Source organism: Oncorhynchus mykiss, chromosome 24, assembly GCF_057628025.1.
Source record: "Oncorhynchus mykiss isolate SJ-2025 chromosome 24, ASM5762802v1, whole genome shotgun sequence".
Classification (NCBI taxonomy): domain Eukaryota; kingdom Metazoa; phylum Chordata; class Actinopteri; order Salmoniformes; family Salmonidae; genus Oncorhynchus; species Oncorhynchus mykiss.
In genome coordinates, this window is record NC_143045.1 from 39,862,057 (window position 1) to 39,889,225 (window position 27,169).

The 27,169-nt window shown below is 45.5% G+C and overlaps 1 protein-coding gene across 7 annotated transcripts in view; it reads right to left on the reverse strand.

Annotated features, from left to right (window-relative positions):
- Window positions 1–4,731: 4,731 nt before the first annotated feature.
- LOC110523138 (muscleblind-like protein 1) overlaps window positions 4,732–27,169 on the reverse strand; it is a 121,603-nt gene continuing 99,165 nt past the window's right edge. For 2 of the 7 annotated variants that reach the window (XM_036961797.2, XM_036961799.2), the window contains 6 exons: window positions 12,902–13,082; window positions 9,021–9,056; window positions 7,465–7,509; window positions 6,847–6,938; window positions 5,058–5,131; window positions 4,795–4,926 (listed from right to left, as the gene is read on the reverse strand). In XM_036961797.2, the coding sequence (XP_036817692.2) occupies window positions 5,075–5,131; window positions 6,847–6,938; window positions 7,465–7,509; window positions 9,021–9,056; window positions 12,902–13,082 (411 nt within the window). In that variant the 3' untranslated portion in view covers window positions 4,795–4,926; window positions 5,058–5,074. Of the gene's footprint in view, window positions 4,927–5,057; window positions 5,132–6,846; window positions 6,939–7,464; window positions 7,510–9,020; window positions 9,057–12,901; window positions 13,083–27,169 lie in introns of all 7 variants that reach the window. The other 5 variants (XM_036961798.2, XM_090218961.1, XM_090218963.1 and 2 more) reach the window with 4 other exon arrangements.

The window sequence follows — 27,169 nt, forward strand, 5'->3', positions numbered from 1 at the left end:
AAATGTCCCTGACCAACCAATCATGCAACTTCATTCTTATGAATACTGTTAACTCAACATTTTTTTTTTTTTTTTATGGAAAATATATTATGGCTATAGATTGTGGCTTTAGATCACCACTTACATGGCACGTGCTTTGCAGAGGAGGTGCACATCTGGCTACCAGGCACAAATCCTATCAGGGAGCTAGCTACAAGCTGAGAAAACGTACAGTTCAGATCGCAGTTCATGTTATAACATCAGGCATGTGCTTGTGACAGATGAAAAGTCACATCGCGGTTTGGACTAACGTCGAAGCCTCATGAGTAACACAGGAATGGAGAACTGTTTACAGGTTCCTCATAGTTTACCTGGTAAACTACTTTCATGTTTGTGTCCATTTCAACGACCAGAAGCATAGTTTCTAAACAGAAAGAAACAAACTGACACATACTGTGTTTGTGTTTATACGTAACGTATTTACGGCAGGTGTTATAACTCTTGAAGCGAGTATATTCTTAGGAATCATTTCAATAAACCACTGTTTTGTTTTTGTGTTTTTCTTTCTTATTTTAGTCCATTACGTTGATATTATACTGCGTACTTGTAATGCTGTGCAACATTATTATTCTGTCGTGAACTAGTTCTCTTTAAAGGTATACGTTATTTCCTTAAACATTGCGTTCCTCTCCTGGCTAAAACAGGACTTGTTTTAATTGGTTGAGCCTGGAAGGGCGTGGCCATGACACCGGACAAACCCAGTCAGGCGCGTTTTCTCCAGAGGCTAGTGCACAGCACCACCTGAAGGTTTCCTGGCGAACTGCAAGACGCTGACAACAAAAGAAAGAAGAGCAACACGTTGGTGTTTCTGAAAGGGCTAGAGAGCGAGAACAGTTTCATCCTTTCATTCTTTTTTTATTATCCTAACAACGTTTCATGTAGTTATAGATATTTTTTTTATTCAAAATAACATCTGAATATTATACATAATTCTCTTTTTTTTTGGACTATGTACAGAAGTGCAAAGAAAGTACAACCTAGGTTTCCCCTCGTTTGTTAGAGGCTAAGTGAAGAGATCAGTGTACGTACTCCATGCTCGACCCGCCTCCGACCACTGACCTCAACTACAATGCCCCCCCCCCCTCCCCCCCAAGAGTGATCAAATAGGCAGCTGGGTTTTCAACACGACCTGACATCCAGGGACATTTAAAATATTCAAACAATAGTTACTATTTAAATAAATGAACAAGATTTCTTAGTAATATTTTTCCCATGTAAGAGTGACTAGTGACTGTACGACCCAGATGATGATTGCAATATTGTTCCGTGGTTTCCATGGTTACCACAGCAGGCCTCATTTATCTACTTAGTTCCTCAATGTCAGATATCAAATATATTTCTCCGAAAAATTCAAACAGACAACATTTTAACAAAATTCTTACAGATCACAGAAAAGAAAAAAACTATTTTTGTTTTTGTTTTACAATCATAACACTAACAGTACATTTTCAAATCAATGTTACATGACATTTCAGAAAACGAAATATGGTATGAAGAACACACACAAAAAAAACACACACACATTTACCTAATATTCAGCATCCTACAAAAGTTACTGGTGAAAATCTAGCGAGACAAAACACTTTTAACAAAAATCTGAAAAATGTAATCTGTGCACTAAACAAAACGAAATAACACATTCATCTTCTTCACCGACTTATTAACTCAACAACAAAATGCCATGTTTTCAGTGAAGGAAAGACATAAGCAACAATCGTGTACACGCTGTGTGGTGGCAAAACGGAAAGGGGTTAGGAGAAGAGGACGATTTGAAATGGCATGTCCCATTGTTGCCGAACTCGTGGTGTTTTCTAAGGCTTTGGATGAGTAATACAATCAGGGTCAAACTTTTGCCAACTCTTTTATATCATACCATCAATCAACATGCTCCAAGAAACACCCACAATGCATGCAGAGGCAGTATTTAGGAAACAGCCCTACACTACCCCATTACTTCTATACACAACTCTACACTCCCCCATTACTTCTATACACAGCTCTACACTTCCCCCATTACTTCTATACACAGCTCTACACTTCCCCCATTACTTCTATACACAGCCCTACACTACCCCATTACTTCTATACACAGCTCTACACTACCCCATTACTTCTATACACAACTCTACACTCCCCCATTACTTCCATACACAACTCTACACTCCCCCATTACTTCCATACACAACTCTACACTACACTATGTCATTGAAAAGCAACACAGGAAGAGAGAGAGAGAGAGAGAAAAAAACAACCTTTGGCTGTAACTATCCAAAATTATACCTTCCACCTCACAGTTAATGACACGTAATGTGTTTTTCACAAGTTATCTTATGTCACAGACCATATGCAACGCACTTAAGATGATTTGTTGTTGTTGTTGAATGAATTGTAATGAATTATAAACACCGCCACACTGAAACTGACATAACAACTCAACCATAAGCCACCCTCAGTGGTATAAAGTTCTTTAGTAAAAACACTTGAAAGTACTACTTCATTTTTTTTGGGGGGGGGGGGGATATCTGTACTTTACTTTACTATTCATATATTTGACAACTTGTACTTTTACTCCACTACATTCCTAAAGAAAATTATGTACTTTTTACTACTTATATAAAAAAACGAAAGTACTCGTTCCATTTGGAATTCTTAGCGGGACAGGAAAATGGTCAAATTCACACACTTATCAAGAGAACACGTGGGCATCCCTACTGCGTCCTGCCTGGCGGATGACTAAACACAAATGCGTATTTTGTAAATAATGTCTGAGTGTTGGAGTGTTCCCCTTGTTATCCATTAATTATGAAAACAAAAAAAATGGTGCCGTCTGCTTTGCTTAAACATAAGGACATTTTTTACATCAGGACATTTTTTTTATATTTATGGTTTTACTTTGACTTTTGATTCGTAAGAATATTTTAGCAATTACATTAACTTTTTATACTTAAGTATATTTAAAACCAAGTCCTTTTAGACTTTTACTCAAGTTGTATTTTACGGGGTGACTTTCATTTTTACTTCAGTAACTTTCTATTAAGGTATCTATACTTTTACTCAAGTATGACAATTGGGTACTTTTCCCACCACTTGCCACTCTGCAACTCTTTGAAACTTCTCACTCCTCTCAGTGATTTGGTTTATCATGCAACTTTCAACAGTTCCTCATTCTATCATTCCTTTTCTAGAGTATTGACCCTTTTTCCATCACTTGTGAGATAGACTTTACCCAGAGAGGACCGGGTCCTAGCAGAACCAACTAGAGTCTATAGACTATACCCAGAGAGGACCGGGTCCTAACAGAACCAACTAGAGTCTATAGACTGCACCCAGAGAGGACCGGGTCCTAACAGAACCAACTAGAGTCTATAGACTATACCCAGAGAGGACCGGGTCCTAACAGAACCAACTAGAGTCTATAGACTATACCCAGAGAGGACCGGGTCCTAACAGAAACAACTAGAGTCTATAGACTATACCCAGAGAGGACCGGGTCCTAACAGAACCAACTAGAGTCTATAGACTATACCCAGAGAGGACCGGGTCCTAACAGAACCAACTAGAGTCTATAGACTATACCCAGAGAGGACCGGGTCCTAACAGAACCAACTAGAGTCTATAGACTATACCCAGAGAGGACCGGGTCCTAACAGAACCAACTAGAGTCTATAGACTATACCCAGAGAGGACCGGGTCCTAACAGAACCAACTAGAGTCTATAGACTATACCCAGAGAGGACCGGGTCCTAACAGAACCAACTAGAGTCTATAGACTATACCCAGAGAGGACCGGGTCCTAACAGAACCAACTAGAGTCTATAGACTATACCCAGAGAGGACCGGGTCCTAACAGAACCAACTAGAGTCTATAGACTATACCCAGAGAGGACCGGGTCCTAACAGAACCAAGACCCCTTCTCTGTCTGACTCACACCATGGAATACGCTCAAGGCAAGTCAAAAGAAGACCAACAGAAGGACAGAGGTAAATCAGACAACCTAAGGTCGGTAACTGCGTACCCAAGAGGCGAAGACCATGAATGGGTCATCTGTTAATAATGACAAATCAATCAATAACAAATCAAAAACTGAAAAATTGGGCGTGCAAAATTATTCAGCCCCTTTACTTTCAGTGCAGCAAACTCTCTCCAAAAGTTCAGTGAGGATCTCTGAATGATCCAATGTTGACCTAAATGAAAAAAATAAATTTTGCACGCCCAATTTTTCAGTTTTTGATTTGTTAATAAAAAAGTTTGAAATATCCAATAAATGTCGTTCCACTTCATGATTGTGTCCCACTTGTTGTTGATTCTTCACAAAAAAATACAGTTTTATATCTTTATGTTTGAAGCCTGAAATGTGGAAAAAGATCGCAAAGTTCAAGGGGGCCGAATACTTTCGCAAGGCACTGTATTTGTCCTGTTCACCCCAACCCCCCCCCCATCTCATTCAAAATACAAGATGTACCTTTTCTTTTGTGCAAACCATGAAAAATGATATCAATTAAAGAAACCCAACTGAAAAAAACATATAAGAGAATCTTGGTCTGCTGACAAACTAGTGGGCGTGACTATCTCCTCGTGGTGACATTGAAAGTGTATCCTGTGTTTTAATGGATGATGCCTCCACAGACATAAAGGCATGGCTGATAACATTCTGTAGATGGCAATAGTTCTTCTCCGTACGAGGCCCACCAGTGTTGTTGTTGTGTGTTTGTGTGTGTGTGTGTGTGTGTGTGTGTGTGTGTGTGTGTGTGTGTGTGCATGTCAGTACCACTATAGTTTACAGGTGGTTGGATGTTACAGGCTCTAGAAATAATCTTCCACAGATTTCTACGTTTACAGGCATGAAGGGTGGGGAGCTGTGGGACACCGGCACACTGCAGTTTCATCTGCGGGAGAACAATGAATAGATCAGAAGAGAATCGTGAAAAAATTATGAATTTACAGAATAATTTGAAGAACGTCGTCAAAAAGAGATTGGCATAGACATGCTGCACATTTGTACGAAAATTAGTCTTACTGTTCTGCTTGAGATTTCTAGATCTGAGTCACATACTTGTGCCTAGTAAGATGATCTGTGGATATGAATGGAATCTGAGGAAGAACATGAGAGATAGAGAGAAAACAGCTTTTACAACACAACACTCTCAACGGGATATTTTCATTTGACTATGCCTCACTTACAGACTGTGCTAAATACACCCAGTGATGGAAAAAGTACTACATTCTCATACTAGAGTAAAAGTAAAGATACCTTAATATAAAATGACTCAAGTAATAAGTGAAAGTCACCCAGTATTAAATACCACTTCAGTAAAAGACTAAAAGTATTCGGTTCTAAAAACAGTTAACTCTTAAGGATCCGTCCCTTTTTTTCAATTGTCGGCTAAAATGACATACCCAAATCTAACTGCCTGTAACTCACGTCCTGATGCAAGGATATGCATATACTTGGTACCATTTGAAAGGAAACACTTTGAAGTTTGTGGAAATGTGAAAGGAATGTAGGAGAATGTAACACATTAGATCTGGTAAAAGATAATACAAAGAAAAAAACAACTGTTCTTTTGTATTTTTTTTTGTACCATCATCTGTGAAATGCAAGAGAAAGGCCATAATGTATTATTCCAGCCCAGGTGAAATTTAGATTTTGGCCACTAGATGGCATAAGTTTATGTGCAACGTTTTAGACTGATCCAATGAACCATTGCATTTCTGTTCAAAATGTTGTATCAAGACTGCCCAAATGTGCCAAATTTTTTAAATAATAACTTTTCACGTTCAAATTGTGCCCTCTCCTCAAACAATAGCATGGTATTTTTTCACTGTAATAGCTACTGTAAATTGGACAGTGCAGTTAGAATAACAAGAATTTAAGCTTTCTGCCCATATCAGATATGTCTGTGTCCTGGGAAATGTTCTTCTTACTTACAACCTCATGCTAATCGCATTAGCCTACGTTAGCTCAACCGTCCCATGGAAGGGACACCGATCCCGATTAAGAATCAAAAGTAAATGTAGTTGATAAAATATGCTTAAGTTTCAAAAGTCAAATTAAAAGTACAAATAATTTAAAATTCATTACGTTAAAGCAAACCAAACGTCACATTTTTATTTATTTACGGATACCCAGGGTCACACTCCAAACACTCAGACATCATTTAAACACAAAGCATTTGTGTTTAGTGAATCCGTCAGATAAGAGACAGTAGCGAGGACCAGGTATGTTCTCTTGATAAGTGTGCGAATTGGACCATTTTCTTGTCCTGCTAAGCATACAAAATGTAACGAGTACTTTTGGGTGTCAGGAGAAAATGTATGGAGTAAAAAGTACATCATTTTCTTTAGGAATGCAGTGAAGTAAAAGTAAAAGTTGTCAAAAAATATAAATAGTAAAGTAAAGTACGGATACCCTCCCCAAAAAATACTTATGTAGTACTTTAAAGTATTTTTTACTTAAGTACTTTACACCGCTGAATACACAGTTATATAGTATTTAAACGAACGGCAAAAATCCATTACAAATAAAACAACACTGACCACTGAGGAGGAAACGATGTCGTCGTTTTCCTGAATGTTGGTCAGTGTCTTTAAACGCCTCAGGGGAATAGTTAGAGGTGGAATCAATCACCACGCATTCATCCTCCTCTTCTGATGGTCATTCATAACCATTCAATGAGTGGTCATAAGTAGCAAAAAATATGGTGGATACTGCCTATAGAAGAGTACTCTCAAAACACCACACCGGAAGTGGCTTACTTCCATCACAGGAAGTGGAGCGAGAGAGAGGAAGCAGAAGAGGAGCAAACCTGATTGGCTGTTGCGTTTGCAAAGGGAACGCTTGTGGCAGAGGAGGTGGCTGCAGACACAGTGGCGGGCGTGGCACCGTGCATCATGGGTACTTTGGGGAGAGAAAAATCAGACAGGCAAATGAACTGGAGCAGGCAGATATGTTGTTGTCTTATACACGTTAATTCTCTTCTAACCACTTCTAAACCTCAAAGACTAGTTTGTTGATGTCAACCGTTAGGAAATCATTTATTTGTGTATTTCTTACACTCTATTACTGATGTAATTTAAAACAGATTCTAAGCTGACTTTTACATAAGGTGTTAGCTAACAGGATAACTGAGGTTTGGGAAGAAGGGTCAGGACAATGAGTGTGTCAGAGTGGGTTGTTACAGCTATGTGGCACGTCATATGGACAGACAAATATTAGCAACGGGACATCATGTGTTCGTAGCGCATAGGGGTGACACACAGGGAAAACATGTGAAACAACTAGCCTACAGTAAAACAACATTTCACTGCTCGTAATATTCTCAAAATTACTCATACACTTAATTCATATTTCCAGAACTATACATGTCTTATAACTGACCCGCCAACACCTCCACCACCAATAAGATGATAATACCATAACTAACCCTGTCTGCAACCCACAGTCCGTCCCAGTCCAGTCCAGTCCCACTCTGTCAGGAAATAGAAGATTAAAAGCTCTGTATTTTTTTCTCTCCAAGCTGTGAATCTAAATGCCAATTATATGTCATATTCGACTACAAATAATTTCCCTTTAAACACAAATAATGCAAGAAAATCAATTGTTTAACTATGGGAATCGCTGCAATCTATTTAGTTAACAGCAGTTTATAACAGAGTGCTACAACACTGTACCACATCTGAATTGTTCACCGCAAATTCCTATCCATCTTTTCTCTACCATCAGGCAACAACTGGCCAAGTGACAACTAAATCACTGGTATGCATTGGTATGTATTGGTATGCATTGGTATGCTTTGGTATGTATTGGTATGCATTGGTATGCATCGGTATGTATCGGTATACATTGGTATGTATTAGTATTTATTGGTATGTATTGGTATGTATTAGTATGTATTGGTATACATTGGTATGCATTGGTATGCATCGGTATGCATTGGTATACATTGGTATGCATTGGTATGCATTGGTATGCATTGGTATGTATTGGTATGTATTGGTATGCATTGGTATGTATTGGTATGTATTGGTATGTATTGGTATGTATTGGTATGTATTGGTATGTATTGGTATGCATTGGTATGTATTGGTATGTCTTGGTATGCATTGGTATGTATTGGTATGTATTGGTATGTATTGGTATGTATTGGTATGTATTGGTATGCATTGGTATGCATTGGTATGTATTGGTATGTATTGGTATGCATTGGTATGTATTGGTATGTCTTGGTATGCATTGGTATGTATTGGTATGTATTGGTATGTATTGGTATGTATTGGTATGCATTGGTATGCATTGGTATGTATTAGTATGTATTGGTATGTATTGGTATGTATTGGTATGCATTGGTATGTATTGGTATGTCTTGGTATGCATTGGTATGTATTGGTATGTATTGGTATGTATTGGTATGTATTGGTATGTATTGGTATGCATTGGTATGTATTGGTATGTATTGGTATGCATTGGTATGCATTGGTATGTATTGGTATGTATTAGCATGTATTGGTATGTATTGGTATGTATTGGTATGCATTGGTATGTATTGGTATGTATTGGTATGTATTGGTATGCATTGGGGACACTAGATGCATGTATTAATATGTTTATACTTATTATCTTATGTAAACTGCACTGGAATTCAGTTTTCTTTATTGTAAACTGCCAAAGTGCAGGATTGTGGCACATGTATTTGTATGTGAAAATAAAACTGTCTATCTATCTATCTATCTATCTATCTATCTATCTATCTATCTATCTATCTATCTATCTATCTATCTATCTATCTATCTATCTATCTATCTATCTATCTATCTATCTATCTATCTATCTATCTCTATCTATCAAGGGATGGAGATGAGGAGGACTATTGAGATTCCCCCTTGGCCTCAAGAGTGGAAAATGTCCACCTTGATGTCTTGAGATGGAGTATGAGGGACTAAAAAGGCTTAAAGGTAATCAGGATGGAAAGCTTGCACCTACCAACAGTTGTTGCAGGTGTCATGCACAATATTGAGCCTGCCCATCATGCATTGCAACAGGAAGTGGATTGGAAAGGGAGACGGGGAGAAGAAATCAACACACAAAAAGACAGTGTCATTAGAGGGAGACAGTGTTGTTGTGGGTACAGAAGGATACAGTACTTTCACCGTCTACTGCAGTGGGCTAAATCAGGGTTCATTGGTAGTCTGAAACAAATCTACACACCTCACACACATGGTTATGGGCTTTAAAAAAAAAAAAAGAAGACACCTGTACCATGTCCAATATCGAGTTGAAATGTATTCAATTTGGAGTTTGCATCCCGATATTACACTTCACATATACAGAAGACTGAAATATAACACAGAAACACCGAATTTCCGGCGTTAATACAATTAATTGATTATGAAATTATGAAAAGTGTGCATAACATTCCACCGTTGAGACCACTAGGTCATTTGACTGCAGGTAAGGGCTACACAGAATTACACAGGTGATACAGTGCATTTGGAAAGTATTCAGACCCCTTAACCTTTTTAACACATGTTATTACGTTACAGCCTTATTCTGAAATGGATGAACTAGTTTCCCCCCCCCTCATCAATCTACACACAATACCCCATTATGACATCACAATACCCCATAATGACATCACAATACCCCATAATGACATCACAATACCCCATAATGACAGAGCAAAGACATGTTTTTAGAGATTTTTGCAAATATATATATATATATATATTTTTTTAAATAAACGGAAATATCACATTTACATAAGTATTCAGACCCTTTACTCAGTACTTTGTTGAAGCACCTTTGGCAGCGATTACAGCCTTGAGTCTTCTTGGGTATGATGCTACAAGCTTGACACACCTGTATTTGGGGAGTTTCTCCAATTCCTCTCTGCAGATCTTCTCAATCTCTGTCAGGTTGGATGGGGAGTGTTCCTGCACAACTATTGTCAGGTCTCTCCAGAGATGTTCGACGGGGTTCAAGTCCAGGCTCTGGCCGAGCCACTCAAGGACGTTCAGAGACTTGTCCCGAAGCCGCTCCTACGTTAATCTTGTCTGTGTGCTTGGGGTCGTTTTCCTGTTGGAAGGTGTACCTTCGCCCCCAGTCAGAGGTCCTGAGCTCTCTGGAGCAGGTTATCATCAAGGATCTCTCTGTACTCTGTTAAATGCCCTTCTCCCCCGATTGCTCAGTGGCCAGCTCTAGGAAGAGTCTTGGTGGTTCCAAACGTCTTTCATTTATGAATGATGGAGGCCACTGTGTTCTTGGGGACCTTCAATGCTGCCAGAAATGTTTTTGGACCCTTCCCCAGATCTGTGCATCGACACAATCCCGTCTCGGAGCTCTACGGACAATTCCATTGACCTCATGGCTTGGTTCTTGCTCTGACATGCACTGTCAACTGTGGGACCTTATATAGACAAGTGTATGCCTTTCCAAATCATGTCCAATCAATTGAATTTACCACAGGTGGACTCCAATCAAGTTGTAGAAAGATCTTAAGGATGATCAATGGGAAACAGGATGCACCTGAGCTCAATTTCGAGTCTCATAGCAAAGGGTCTGAATACTCATGCACATTTCTAAAAACATATTTTTGCTCTGTCATTATGGCATATTGTGATGTCATTATGGGATATTGTGATGTCATTATGGGATATTGTGATGTCATTATGGGATATTGTGATGTCATTATGGGATATTGTGATGTCATTATGGGATATTGTGATGTCATTATGGGACATTGTGATGTCATTATGGGATATTGTGAGGTCATTATGGGACATTGTGATGTCATTATGGGACATTGTGATGTCATTATGGGATATTGTGATGTCATTATGGGACATTGTGATGTCATTATGGGACATTGTGATGTCATTATGGGATATTGTGATGTCATTATGGGATATTGTGATGTCATTATGGGACATTGTGATGTCATTATGAGATTTTGTGTGTGTAGATTGAGGAGGGAAATGTTTTATTTAATCCATTTTAGGAAAAGGCTGTAATGTAACAACATGTGGAGAAAGTCAAGAGGTCTGAATACTTTTCCGAACTTCCTGTACATCAACTACAATGCAGTGAATTTAGACAGATTTAAGTTGCCATTAATGATAATTATTACTGTTAATTATCACTCATTAAACACACAGAGACCTAAAGAACACAGAGATGTTATGTATCGTGATGTGAGAAATCAGTAGCTATGTCGTTTTAGCACCAGTCATCCAGATTAAAAATATATTTTCTCTTAAAAACAACGAGAAAAGGGTGAATAGCCAATCACATCAGCCAATAACCTTCCAAGATCAATTATGTGCCAGGGCCAATAGGAAAATGGCTATCTTGCAATACTCCTCCTAGTTTATTTGAAGGTTGTTAGCCCAGAGTGGTTGTGGACAAGCTGCCTCCAGTTCTCTCAGTGTGGACTTGGACTACTGTGGCTTGACAGCAGGGATGGACTGGGGAGCAGAAATCAGCTTGGTTCTTTCTAAAACACCAGGCCACTTTTTTTTTTTTTTACTTGAGGATCCCATTGTTAGTCAAAATAAAGATAATTCTGTTCCAAACCTCCGATGTATACAGACACACTAGGTTAAAATAGACCACCCCATCTGGCATTTGCCAGAACTGTTTGAAAGCCAGCCGATCCATCTCGGTCAGACAGTTCAACAATGGGAGAGGAGGTATAGACTACAGGATCTGAGCAACAGTAACACTCACTGGACCCTCACTGGGGAGCATTTGCGGCAGGGTAGCCTAGTGGTTAGAGCGTTGGACTAGTAACCGGAAGGTTGCAAGTTCAAACCCCTGAGCGGACAAGGTACAAATCTGTCGTTCTGCCCCTGAACAGGCAGTTAACCCACATACACATACACCGTCATTGAAAATAAGAATTTGTTCTTAACTGACTTGCCTAGTTAAATAAAGGTAAAATAAAAAATAAAAGAACTGGTGTATGTGGATCGGACCAGGGTGGTGCCAGTGTTCTGGTGTATGTGGATCGGACCAGGGTGGTGCCAGTGTTCTGGTGTATGTGGATCGGACCAGGGTGGTGCCAGTGTTCTGGTGTATGTGGATCGGACCAGGGTGGTGCCAGTGTTCTGGTGTATGTGGATCGGACCAGGGTGGTGCCAGTGTTCTGGTGTATGTGGGTCGGACCAGGATGGTACCAGTGTTCTGGTGTATATGGGTCGGACCAGGATGGTGCCTGTGTTCTGGTGTATGTGGTTGGATGTTTTCAGACTGGTGTATGTATGTGTGTTTTTGTTAGTGTTTCCAATTGTCATTGCAATAAGAGGGATAGTGCAAAATGAATGAATGTCCAATCAGAACTATGTATGCTGTGCAAGACCGAAGCCAAAGGTTTTACCGGTAAGGAGCCCGAAGCCAGAGGTTGTATGGGTAAGGAGCCTGAAGCCAGAGGTTTTATGGGTAAGGAGCCTGAAGCCAGAGGTTTTATGGGTAAGGAGCCTGAAGCCAGAGGTTTTATGGGTAAGGAGCCTGAAGCCAGAGGTTTTATGGGTAAGGAGCCTGAAGCCAGAGGTTTTATGGGTAAGGAGCCTGAAGCCAGAAGTTTTATGGGTAAGGAGCCTGAAGCCAGAAGTTTTATGGGTAAGGAGCCTTAAGCCAGAGGTTGGATGGGTAAGGAGCCTGAAGCCAGAGGTTTTATGGGTAAGGAGCCTGAAGCCAGAGGTTTTATGGGTAAGGAGCCTAAAACAAGAGATTTTATGGGCAAGGAGCATGAAGCCAGATGTTTAACTGGTAAGGTTTGGGGTTTGTGAATGGAGGTAAGCAGCATCAGATTTGACTTCAGGGGTTGTGATGAGTTGAGAGGTGAAAGGTAAAAGGTTCAAACCTACCCGACGGGATGAACTGCTGCTGTTGGTACTGGAACATGTTGGCCAGGGCCTGTTGGTACTGGAACATGTTGGCCAGGGCCTGTTGGTACTGGAACGTGCCATCGGCATTGAACATGGCGGTGGCACCGTTGGATTTTTCAACTGTGGGTCTCTTTGGTAATGGAGGTAAAGGTGGGAGCCCCTGATAGAGGTGGTGGTTGTGGAGGAGGTAGTGGTGGAGGAGGTAGTGGTGGAGGTGGTAGTAGTGGAGGTGGTGGTAATGGTAGTGGTGGTGGTGATGGAGATGGTGGTGGAGGAGGTAGTAGTGGAGGTGGTAGTAGTGGAGGTGGTGGTAATGGTAGTGGTGGTGGTGGTGATGGAGGTGATGGTGGTGGTGGTGGTGGTGGAGGAGGAGGTAGTGGTGGAGGTGGTGGTGGTGGAGGAGGTAGTGGTGGAGGTGGTAGTAGTGGAGGTGGTGGTAATGGTAGTGGTGGTGGTGATGGAGGTGGTGGTGGTGGAGGAGGTAGTAGTGGAGGTGGTGGTAGTAGTGGAGGTGGTGGTAATGGTAGTGGTGGTGGTGGTGGTGGTGATGGAGGTGGTGGTGGAGGAGGTAGTGGTAGTAGTGGAGGTGGTAGTGGTGGTGGAGGTGGTAGTAGTGGAGGTGGTGGGTGGTGGAGGTGGTGGTAATGGTAGTGGTGGTGGTGGTGATGGAGGTGGTAGTGGTGGAGGTAGTGGTGGAGGTGGTAGTAGTGGAGGTTGTGGTAATGGTAGTGGTGGTGGTGGTGGAGGTGGTAGTAGTGGTGGTGGTGGGTGGAGGAGGTAGTGGTGGAGGTGGGGATGGAGGCGGTAGTGGTGGTGGAGGAGGTAGTGGTGGAGGTGGTAGTAGTGGAGGTGGTGGGTGGTGGAGGTAGTGGTAATGGTAGTGGAAGTGGTGGTAATGATAGTGGTGGTGGTGATGGAGGTGGTAGTGGTGGTGGAGGAGGTAGTGGTGGAGGTGGTAGTATTGAAGGTGGTGGTAATGGTAGTGGTGGTGGGGGAAATGGTAGTGGTGATGGTAATAGTAGTGATAGTGGTGGTGATGATAGTGGTGGAGGTGGTGGAGGTGGTAGTAGTGGAGTTGGTGGTAATGGTAGTGGTGGTTGTGGTAGTTGTGGTGTAGTAGTGGTGGTGGTAGTGGTTGTTGTGGTAGTGGTGGTTGTAGTGGTGTTGGTGGTGGTTGTAGTGGTGGTTGTGGTAGTGGTGGTGGTGGGGGATATAGTGGTGGTGGTGATGGTGGTGGTAGTGGTAAGGGTGATAGTGGAGGTGATGGTGGTGGTGGTAGTGGTGGTAGTGGTTATGGTAGTGGTGGTTGTGGTTGTGGTTGTGGTAGTGGTGGTGGTGGGGGTGATAGTGGAGGTGATGGTGGTTGTGGTAGTGGTAGTGGTAGTGGTAGTGGTAAGGGTGGTGGAAAATAAGACAGAGAAAATAACGATTTTCATTAGATCAAAAGCTATGATTAAAAAAAGTTTTTCTAAAGAAATCAGTGGTCTATGTTACAGTCCGTCTATAATAAGATAAAGGTCTATGTTATACTAGTCCTTCTATAATAAGACAGTGGTCTGTGTTACACTAGCCCCATAAGACAGTGGTCTATGTTACACTAGCCCCATAAGACAGTGGTCTATGTTACACTAGTCCCATAATAAGACAGTGGTCTGTGTTACACTAGTCCTTCTATAATAAGACAGTGGTCTATTTTACACTAGCCCCATAATAAGACAGTGGTCTATGTTACACTAATCCTTCTATAATAAGACAGTGGTCTATTTTACAATAGCCCCATAATAAAACAGCGGTCTGTGTTACACTAGTCCTTCTATAATAAGACAGTGGTCTATTTTACACTAGCCCCATAATAAGACAGTGGTCTGTGTTACACTAGTCCTTCTATAATAAGACAGTGGTCTATTTTACACTAGCCCCATAATAAGACAGTGGTCTATGTTACACTAATCCTTCTATAATAAGAGAGCGGTCTGTGTTACACTAGCCCCATAATAAAATAGTAGTCTATGTTACACTAGCCCCATGATAAGACAGTGGTCTGTGTTACACTAGTCCTTCTATAATAAGACAGTGGTCTATTTTACACTAGCCCCATAATAAGACAGTGGTCTATGTTACACTAATCCTTCTATAATAAGACAGCGGTCTGTGTTACACTAGCCCCATAATAAGATTGTGGTCTATGTTACACTAGCCCCATAATAAGACAGTGGTCTCACCCAATGTGATACGGAATCGCTATTATTTTTAATTTTTAGTACACACTCAAGAACCCCCAGAAGCTAACCAGCTAACTAGCTACAAGCTATTTAGTCATTGTTAGTTTTTTTAACCTGGATAACACTCGCCAGTCCAGCTTCCCTGCCCCATCCACCACTGCCCCCTGGACACTGATCTCTTGGCTACATAGCTGATGCACGCTGGACTGTCCATTAATCACGGTACTCCATTCTGCTTGTTTGTTTTATCTGTTGGCCCCGTTGCCTAGTCAACGCCATTTTACCTGCTGTTGTTGTGCTAGCTGATTAGCTGTTGTCTCACCTACTGTCTAGCTAGCTTTCCCAACTCAACACCTGTGATTACTGTATGCCTCGCTGTATGTCTCTCTCAAGTGTCAATATGCCTTGTATACTGTTGTTCAGGTTAGTTATCATTGTTTTAGTTCACAATGGAGCCCCTAGTTCCACTCTTCATACCCCTGATAACTCCTTTGTCCCACCTCCCACACATGCGGTGACCTCACCCATTACAACCAGCATGTCCAGAGATACAACCTCTCTCATCATCACCCAGTGCCTGGGCTTACCTCCGCTGTACCCGCACCCCACCATACCCCTGTCTGCGCATTATGCCCTGAATATATTCTACCATGCCCAGAAACCTGCTCCTCTTATTCTCTGTCCCCACCGCTCTAGGCGACCAGTTTTGATAGCCTTTAGCCGCACTCTCATACTACTCCTTCTCTGTTCCGCGGGTGATGTGGAGGTAAACCCAGGCCCTGCATGTCCCCAGGCACCCTCATTTGTTGACTTCTGTGATCGAAAAAGCCTTGGTTTCATGCATGTCAACATCAGAAGCCTCCTCCCTAAGTTTGTTTTACTCACTGCTCTAGCACACTCTGCTAACCCTGATGTCCTTGCTGTGTCTGAATCCTGGCTCAGGAAGGCCACCAAAAATTCAGAGATTTCCATACCCAACTATAACATCTTCCGTCAAGATAGAACTGCCAAAGGGGGAGGAGTTGCAGTCTACTGCAGAGATAGCCTGCAAAGTAATGTCATACTTTCCAGGTCCATACCCAAACAGTTCGAACTACTAATTTTGAAAATTACTCTCTCCAGAAATAAGTCTCTCACTGTTGCCGCCTGCTACCGACCTCCCTCAGCTCCCAGCTGTGCCCTGGACACCATTTGTGAATTGATCGCCCCCCATCTAGCTTCAGAGTTTGTTCTGTAAGGTGACCTAAACTGGGATATGCTTAACACCCCGGCAGTCCTACAATCTAAGCTAGATGCCCTCAATCTCACACAAATCATCAAGGAACCCACCAGGTACAACCCTAACTCTGTAAACAAGGGCACCCTCATAGACGTCATCCTGACCAACTGGCCCTCCAAATACACCTCCGCTGTCTTCAACCAGGATCTCAGCGATCACTGCCTCATTGCCTGTATCCGCTACGGAGCCGCAGTCAAACGACCACCCCTCATCACTGTCAAACGCTCCCTAAAACACTTCTGTGAGCAGGCCTTCCTAATCGACCTGGCCCGGGTATCCTGGAAGGACATTGACCTCATCCCGTCAGTTGAGGATGCCTGGTCATTCTTTAAAAGTAACTTCCTCACCATTTTAGATAAGCATGCTCCGTTCAAAAAATGCAGAACTAAGAACAGATACAGCCCTTGGTTCACCCCAGACCTGACTGCCCTCGACCAGCACAAAAACATCCTGTGGCGGACTGCAATAGCATCGAATAGTTCCCGTGATATGCAACTGTTCAGGGAAGTCCGGAACCAATACACGCAGTCAGTCAGGAAAGCTAAGGCCAGCTTCTTCAGGCAGAAGTTTGCATCCTGTAGCTCCAACTCCAAAAAGTTCTGGGACACTGTGAAGTCAATGGAGAACAAGAGCACCTCCTCCCAGCTGCCCACTGCACTGAGGCTAGGTAACACGGTCACCACCGATAAATCCATGATTATCGAAAACTTCAATGAGCATTTCTCAACGGCTGGCCATGCCTTCCGCCTGGCTACTTCAACCTCGGCCAACAGCCCCGCCCCCCCCGCTGCTCCTCGCCCAAGCCTCTCCAGGTTCTCCTTTACCCAAATCCAGATAGCAGATGTTCTGAAAGAGCTGCAAAACCTGGACCCGTACAAATCAGCTGGGCTTGACAATCTGGACCCTCTATTTCTGAAACTATCCGCCACCATTGTCGCAACCCCTATTACCAGCCTGTTCAACCTCTCTTTCATATCGTCTGAGATCCCCAAGGATTGGAAAGCTGCCGCAGTTATCCCCCTCTTCAAAGGGGGAGACACCCTGGACCCAAACTGTTACAGACCTATATCCATCCTGCCCTGCCTATCTAAGGTCTTCGAAAGCCAAGTCAACAAACAGGTCACTGACCATCTCGAATCCCACTGTACCTTCTCCGCTGTGCAATCTGGAGCCGGTTACGGGTGCACCTCAGCCACACTCAAGGTACTAAACGATATCATAACCGCCATTGATAAAAGACAGTACTGTGCAGCCGTCTTCATCGACCTTGCCAAGGCTTTCGACTCTGTCAATCACCATATTCTTATCGGCAGACTCAGTAGCCTCAGTTTTTCGGATGACTGCCTTGCCTGGTTCACCAATTACTTTGCAGACAGAGTTCAGTGTGTCAAATCGGAGGGCATGCTGTCCGGTCCTCTGGCAGTCTCTATGGGGGTGCCACAGGGTTCAATTCTCGGGCCGACTCTTTTCTCTGTATACATCAATGATGTTGCTCTTGCTGCGGGCGATTCCCTGATCCACCTCTACGCAGACGACACCATTCTATATACTTTCGGCCCGTCATTGGACACTGTGCTATCTAACCTCCAAACGAGCTTCAATGCCATACAACACTCCTTCCGTGGCCTCCGACTGCTCTTAAACGCTAGTAAAACCAAATGCATGCTTTTCAACCGATCGCTGCCTGCACCCGCATCCCCGCCTAGCATCACCACCCTGGATGGTTCCGACCTAGAATATGTGGACATCTATAAGTACCTAGGTGTCTGGCTAGACTGCAAACTCTCCTTCCAGACTCATATCAAACATCTCCAATCGAAAATCAAATCAAGAGTCGGCTTTCTATTCCGCAACAAAGCCTCCTTCACTCACGCCGCCAAGCTTACCCTAGTAAAACTGACTATCCTACCGATCCTCGACTTCGGCGATGTCATCTACAAAATGGCTTCCAACACTCTACTCAGCAAACTGGATGCAGTCTATCACAGTGCCATCCGTTTTGTCACTAAAGCACCTTATACCACCCACCACTGCGACTTGTATGCTCTAGTCGGCTGGCCCTCGCTACATATTCGTCGCCAGACCCACTGGCTCCAGGTCATCTACAAGTTCATGCTAGGTAAAGCTCCGCCTTATCTCAGCTCACTGGTCACGATGGCAACACCCATCCGTAGCAAGCGCTCCAGCAGGTGTATCTCACTGATCATCCCTAAAGCCAACACCTCATTTGGCCGCCTTTCGTTCCAGTACTCTGCTGCCTGTGACTGGAACGAATTGCAAAAATCGCTGAAGTTGGAGACTTTTATCTCCCTCACCAACTTCAAACATCAGCTATCTGAGCAGCTAACCGATCGCTGCAGCTGTACATAGTCTATTGGTAAATAGCCCACCCATTTTCACCTACCTCATCCCCATACTGTTTTTATTTATTTATTTTTCTGCTCTTTTGCACACCAATATCTCTACCTGTACATGACCATCTGATCATTTATCACTCCAGTGTTAATCTGCAAAATTGTAATTATTCGCCTACCTCATGCCTTTTGCACACATTGTATATAGACTCCCCCCTTTGTTTTTCTACTGTGTTATTGACTTGTTAATTGTTTACTCCATGTGTAACTCTGTGTTGTCTGCTCATACTGCTATGCTTTATCTTGGCCAGGTCGCAGTTGCAAATGAGAACTTGTTCTCAACTAGCCTACCTGGTTAAATAAAGGTGAAATAAAAAAAAAATAAAAAAAACACTAGCCCCATAATAAGACAGTGGTCTATGTTACACTAGGCCCATAATAAGACAGTGGTCTGTGTTACACTAGCCCCATAATAAGATCGTGGTCTATGTTACACTAGCCCCATAATAAGGCAGTGGTCTATGTTACACTAGTCCTTCAAGACAGTGGTGCTTGTCTACACTAGGCCCATAATAAGACAGTGGTCTATGTTACACTAGCCCCATAATAAGATAATGGTCTATGCAACACTAGCCCCATAATAAGACAGTGGTCTATGTTACTGTCACGACTTCCGCCGAAGTTGGCTCTCCTGCCTGTTCGGGCGGTGCTCGGCGGTCGTCGTCACCGTCCTACTAGCCACCATCGATCCCTTTTTCGTTTGTCTGTTGGTTTTGTCTTATTAGTTTCACCTGTGTGTATTTTAGTTTATTGACGTCCTTATTTATAGTAGGTTGTCCCGCCCTTGTTTCGTGCGGGATTGTTTTGGTTTCATGTATTTTAGTGAATACGTATTGTGTTATTTGCTCCGATATATCTTAATCCTGTGTTGGATTATTTCACCCTGTTTTCGGGTTTTCAGTGTTTGTTCCGGAGAATAAACTATCGACTCACTGCACCTGCTCTCTGCGCTTGATTCCACCTACCTTGTTAATGACAGAATCCCGCACCACCCATGGAATCAGCAGGAGCAGCCGCGTCTCCTCTCCCATCGATGGAGGAGAGAGTCCTCCACCACACCAGCGTGCTCCATCGGATTGGTTCTGCCATGGACCAAATGATGGAGAGGATGGATCGATGGGAGAGGAGTGGTCTTCCCACATCATCGCTAGCACCCCCTTCTCCAGCACCTCCTGTTCCTACGACCACATCTGGCTCCGGGGCTCTGCGGTTGACACTCCCACGGGAGTATGACGGAACGGCGGCTGGGTGCCAGGGTTTCCTCCTTCAACTGGAGCTATACCTGGCTACCGTGCATCCTGCTCCCTCTGGAGAGGAGAGCGTGAGCGCCCTCGTCTCCTGCTTGACTGGGCGAGCCCTCGAGTGGGCCAACGCAGTATGGAATGGCCCGGACTCGGCGAGGGATAATTACCCAGAGTTCACCCGCCGATTCCGAGCTGTTTTTGACCATCCACCAGAGGGTCGGGCGGCGGGTGAACGGCTGTTCCACCTGCGGCAGGAGACGAGGAGCGCTCAGGACTTTGCTCTGGAGTTCAGGACCTTGGCCGCAGGAGCAGGATGGAACGACAGGGCCTTGGTCGACCATTTCAGATGCAGTCTCAGGGAGGACGTCCGCAGGGAGCTGGCATGTCGGGACACCACCTGCACACTGGATGAGCTCATTGACTTGGCTATCCGTCTCGACAATCTGCTGGCTGCTCGCGGGCGTTCGGATCAGGCCCTGTCGTTTCCACTTCCCAGCCCTCCTGCCCCTATCCCTATGGAATTAGGAGGGGCAGCTTCGAGGGAGACCGGAGGAGGAGTGTCCTCCTGCACCAGTTGTGGTCGACGAGGGCACACGTCAGACCGGTGCTGGAGGAACTCGTCTGGGAGTCGGGAGGGCAGGCGGAGCACTGCTCGATCACCCCAGGTGAGTAAGCACCAGACTCACCCAGAGCCTCCTGTCGGTCATGTGTATGTTTTGATTTCTTTCCCTGGGTTTTTTCCCTCTCTACAGCATAAGGCGCTAGTCGATTCAGGCGCAGCTGGGAATTTCATGGATCGTGGGCTTGCGTTAAGGCTAGGGATTCCCCTGGTGTCGGTAGATCAACCTTTCCCCGTGCACTCATTAGATAGCCGACCATTAGGGTCAGGAGTGATTAGGGAGGCTACGGTGCCACTGGACATGGTAACGCAGGGGGATCATAAGGAGCAGATTAGTCTGTTCCTTATAGATTCACCTGCGTTTCCGGTGGTGTTGGGGGTTCCCTGGTTAGCTCAACACAACCCGGTGATTTCCTGGCGACAGGGGGCTCTTAAGGGGTGGTCAGAGGAGTGTTCAGGTAGGTGTAGAGGAGTTGCCGTTGGTGCGACTACGGTGGAGAGTCCAGACCAAGTTTCCACCGTGCGCATTCCCTCTGAATATGCCGATTTGGCTATCGCCTTCAGTAAAAAGAAGGCGACCCAATTACCACCTCATCGTCGAGAGGACTGCGTGATAAACCTTCTGGAGAACGCTGCACTTCCTAGGAGTCACGTGTATCCATTGTCCCAGGAGGAGACGGTAGCGATGGAAACATACGTTACTGAATCACTGAGACAGGGGTACATTCGGCCCTCCGCATCACCCGTCTCCTCGAGCTTCTTTTTTGTGAAGAAGAAGGATGGAGGTCTGCGTCCGTGCATTGATTATAGAGGTCTAAATTCCATCACAGTGGGGTTTAGTTACCCACTACCTCTCATCGCCACGGCGGTGGAATCATTTCACGGGGCGCGCTTCTTCACAAAACTGGACCTGAGGAGCGCGTATAATCTGGTGCGTATCCGGGGAGGGGATGAGTGGAAAACTGCATTCAGTACTACATCTGGTCATTATGAGTACCGCGTCATGCCATACGGGTTGAAGAATGCTCCAGCCGTTTTCCAATCCTTCGTAGACGAGATTCTCCGAGACCTGCTCGGGCAGGGAGTGGTAGTGTACATCGATGACATCTTGATCTATTCTGCCACACGCGCGGCGCATGTGTCTCTGGTGCGTAAGGTACTTGGGCGACTGCTGGAGCATGATCTGTATTGCAAGGCGGAGAAATGTGAGTTTTTCAAACAGTCCGTTTCCTTCCTGGGATATCGTATTTCCACCTCTGGGGTGGTGATGGAGGATGACCGCGTTACAGCCGTGCGTAATTGGCCGACTCCGACCACGGTGAAAGAGGTGCAGCGGTTTTTAGGGTTTGCCAATTACTACCGGAGGTTTATCCGGGGTTTTGGTCAGGTAGCTGCTCCCATCACCTCGCTGCTGAAGGGAGGACCGGTGCGCTTGCGCTGGTCAGCAGAGGCGGGCAGAGCATTCACTCGTTTGAAGGAGCTGTTCACCAATGCACCCGTGTTGGCGCATCCGGACCCCTCTTTAGCGTTCATAGTGGAGGTGGATGCGTCCGAGGCTGGGGTCGGAGCCGTGCTGTCCCAACGCTCGGGCGTGCCACCCAAACTTCGCCCTTGTGCTTTCTTTTCGAGCAAGCTCAGCCCAGCGGAGCGAAACTATGATGTGGGGGACCGGGAGTTGTTAGCTGTAGTCAAGGCTCTGAAGGTGTGGAGACATTGGCTTGAGGGGGCTAAACACCCCTTTCTCATCTGGACTGACCATCGTAATCTCGAGTATATCCGGGCAGCGAAGAGAATGAATCCACGTCAGGCTAGATGGGCCATGTTTTTTACCAGATTCCGGTTTACCCTCTCATACCGGCCCGGCTCCCAAAACACCAAGGCCGACGCGCTGTCCCGCCTCTATGATACCGAGGAGCGGCCCGTTGAGCCAACTCCCATCATTTCACCGTCATGTCTCGTGGCACCGGTGGTATGGGAGGTGGACGCAGAGATAGAGGGGGCCTCACGGTCAGAGCCGGCCCCTCCCAACTGTCCAGTAGGAACCCAGTACGTACCGAGGGGGGTCCGGGACAAGCTGATTCGGTGGGCTCATACTCTCCCCTCCTCGGGTCATCCTGGCATCGAGAGGACAGTGCGGAGTCTGAGAGGGAGATACTGGTGGCCCACGCTAGCTAAAGACGTGAGATTTTATGTCTCCTCCTGCTCCGTGTGTGCTCAGAGCAAGGCTCCTCGGCACTTGCCTAGAGGGAAATTACAACCCCTCCCCGTTCCACAACGGCCGTGGACACACTTATCGGTGGACTTTCTTACCGACCTTCCCCCGTCCCAGGGAAGTACTACAATCCTGGTCGTTGTGGATCGGTTTTCTAAGTCCTGTCGTCTCATCCCGTTGCCCGGTCTCCCTACGGCCCTGCAGACTGCTGAGGCCTTGTTTACCCATGTCTTCCGGCACTATGGGGTGCCTGAGGACATCGTTTCTGATCGGGGTCCCCAATTCACGTCCAGAGTATGGAGGGCGTTTATGGAGAGACTGGGGGTCTCGGTCAGCTTAACCTCAGGTTTTCACCCCGAGAGTAATGGGCAGGTGGAGCGCGTAAATCAAGAGGTGGGCAGGTTTCTGCGGTCCTATTGCCGGGACCGGCCTGGTGAGTGGGCAAGGTATGTTCCCTGGGCTGAACTAGCTCAGAACTCCCTACGCCACTCCTCAACTAACTTGTCTCCTTTTGAGTGTGTGTTAGGTTACCAGCCGGTCCTGGCTCCATGGCATCAGAGCCAGACCGAGGCTCCTGCGGTGGAGGAATGGGTACAGCGCTCCAAGGACACATGGAAAGCCGTTCAGGACTCACTACGGGTAGCGGGCGAACGGCAGAAGAGGAGCGCTGACCAACACCGCAGTGAGGCCCCCGTGTTTGCACCGGGGGACAGGGTCTGGCTCTCGACCCGGAACCTGCCCCTCCGCCTGCCCTGTCGGAAGCTGGGGCCGCAGTGTGTGGGGCCGTTTAAAGTCCTGAGGAGAATAAACGAGGTGTGTTGCAGGTTACAACTTCCTAGGTATTACCGTATTAACCCCTCGTTTCATGTGTCTCTCCTCAGGCCGGTGGTGGCTGGTCCCCTGCAAGAAGGTGAGGTGCCTGAGGTCCCTCCGCCCCCCCTGGACATCGAGGGGTCCCCGGCGTACACAGTTCGGGGCATTCTGGATTCGAGACGCCGGGTGGGGGGCCTACAGTACCTCGTGGACTGGGAGGGGTACGGTCCGGAGGAGAGATGCTGGGTTCCGGTGAGGGACATTTTGGACCCTTCTCTCCTGAGTGATTTCCACCGCCTCCACCCGGATCGCCCAGCACCTCGTCCTCCGGGTCGTCCTCGAGGACGGTGGCGGCGCGCTGCGGGGGCCGCGCGTCAGGGGGGGGGTACTGTCACGACTTCCGCCGAAGTTGGCTCTCCTGCCTGTTCAGGCGGTGCTCGGCGGTCGTCGTCACCGTCCTACTAGCCACCATCGATCCCTTTTTCGTTTGTCTGTTGGTTTTGTCTTATTAGTTTCACCTGTGTGTATTTTAGTTTATTGACGTCCTTATTTATAGTAGGTTGTCCCGCCCTTGTTTCGTGCGGGATTGTTTTGGTTTCATGTATTTTAGTGAATACGTATTGTGTTATTTGCTCCGATATATCTTAATCCTGTGTTGGATTATTTCACCCTGTTTTCGGGTTTTCAGTGTTTGTTCCGGAGAATAAACTATCGACTCACTGCACCTGCTCTCTGCGCTTGATTCCACCTACCTTGTTAATACGTGACAGTTACACTAGGCCCATAATAAGACAGTGGTCTATGTTACACTAGGCCCATAATAAGACAGTGGTCTGTGTTACACTAGCCCCATAATAAGATCGTGGTCTATGTTACACTAGCCCCATAATAAGACAGTGGTCTATGTTACACTAGGCCCATAATAAGACAGTGGTCTGTGTTACACTAGCCCCATAATAAGACAGTGGTCTATTATGGGTCCAAGATGGCGTAGCAGTAAGTCGTCCTGTCCTGTCGTGTCCCTTGTATATATCGTTTCTTTTTCGTTTTTTTACATATTTTTTTCTAAGCATATCTCTTTAAAAACATTTTGCTAAACCTAAGCTTCCAATACTCTCCTGCAACCCGCCTCACCCAACGTAGCTATTTTTCTTAAAGTATTTATATTTACTTCGGAACCGGAACCCCTCAACTGAAGCTAGCCAGCTAACCACCAGCTGTGCTAGAGGTCTTCAGCTAACCGGTCATCAGCTAACCTTTAGCTCGGAAAGCTCTCGCCAGTTCGAACAACGCGACTCTAACCAGAGCACAACGGACCTATTTATTTTTTTCATCCCCGGATTCCCACCGCAAACGGAACATTTCTCAGCTGGATCTTCACAACTAGCTATCTAGCTAAACCGCAACCCCGGATGATTGCTCCTGGCTAGCGTTTCCACCCACTTAGCTTGAAGCTAGCCCGGCCAGCGCACCTGTGCTACCACCGCAGCATACTCCTGGGCTACAATACCCGGGCCCATGACCGGTCTATAGATGTCATCGCATGAAGAGGAATAAACAGACTCACCCCATCGCAAAGTCCCCCAAAGGCTAACTCTCTAGCCCTCGCTATCTCCCTGCTTGCTAATTAGGCCTGCTAACTGCTAGCTTGTCCAGCTCCGGTCCGCTAACTGCTACCTTGTTTACCCCGGGCCTACAAACTGTTAGCTTGTTAGCACAGGCCTGCTAACCGTCTGAATCGCCGCGTCCCAAACACTCATTGGATCCATATTTACTTTCTATCTCTTTTTGATTTTTAACTTGTTTATACCTTACGGAAACCTGCCTCACCCAATGTGATACGGAATCGCTATTATTTTTAATTTTTAGTACACATTCAAGAACCCCCAGAAGCTAACCAGCTAACTAGCTACAAGCTATTTAGTCATTGTTAGTTTTTTTAACCTGGATAACACTCGCCAGTCCAGCTTCCCTGCCCCATCCACCGCTGCCCCCTGGACACTGATCTCTTGGCTACATAGCTGATGCACGCTGGACTGTCCATTAATCACGGTACTCCATTCTGCTTGTTTGTTTTATCTGTTGGCCCCGTTGCCTAGTCAACGCCATTTTACCTGCTGTTGTTGTGCTAGCTGATTAGCTGTTGTCTCACCTACTGTCTAGCTAGCTTTCCCAACTCAACACCTGTGATTACTGTATGCCTCGCTGTATGTCTCTCTCAAGTGTCAATATGCCTTGTATACTGTTGTTCAGGTTAGTTATCATTGTTTTAGTTCACAATGGAGCCCCTAGTTCCACTCTTCATACCCCTGATAACTCCTTTGTCCCACCTCCCACACATGCGGTGACCTCACCCATTACAACCAGCATGTCCAGAGATACAACCTCTCTCATCATCACCCAGTGCCTGGGCTTACCTCCGCTGTACCCGCACCCCACCATACCCCTGTCTGCGCATTATGCCCTGAATATATTCTACCATGCCCAGAAACCTGCTCCTCTTATTCTCTGTCCCCACCGCTCTAGGCGACCAGTTTTGATAGCCTTTAGCCGCACTCTCATACTACTCCTTCTCTGTTCCGCGGGTGATGTGGAGGTAAACCCAGGCCCTGCATGTCCCCAGGCACCCTCATTTGTTGACTTCTGTGATCGAAAAAGCCTTGGTTTCATGCATGTCAACATCAGAAGCCTCCTCCCTAAGTTTGTTTTACTCACTGCTCTAGCACACTCTGCTAACCCTGATGTCCTTGCTGTGTCTGAATCCTGGCTCAGGAAGGCCACCAAAAATTCAGAGATTTCCATACCCAACTATAACATCTTCCGTCAAGATAGAACTGCCAAAGGGGGAGGAGTTGCAGTCTACTGCAGAGATAGCCTGCAAAGTAATGTCATACTTTCCAGGTCCATACCCAAACAGTTCGAACTACTAATTTTGAAAATTACTCTCTCCAGAAATAAGTCTCTCACTGTTGCCGCCTGCTACCGACCTCCCTCAGCTCCCAGCTGTGCCCTGGACACCATTTGTGAATTGATCGCCCCCCATCTAGCTTCAGAGTTTGTTCTGTTAGGTGACCTAAACTGGGATATGCTTAACACCCCGGCAGTCCTACAATCTAAGCTAGATGCCCTCAATCTCACACAAATCATCAAGGAACCCACCAGGTACAACCCTAACTCTGTAAACAAGGGCACCCTCATAGACGTCATCCTGACCAACTGGCCCTCCAAATACACCTCCGCTGTCTTCAACCAGGATCTCAGCGATCACTGCCTCATTGCCTGTATCCGCTACGGAGCCGCAGTCAAACGACCACCCCTCATCACTGTCAAACGCTCCCTAAAACACTTCTGTGAGCAGGCCTTCCTAATCGACCTGGCCCGGGTATCCTGGAAGGACATTGACCTCATCCCGTCAGTTGAGGATGCCTGGTCATTCTTTAAAAG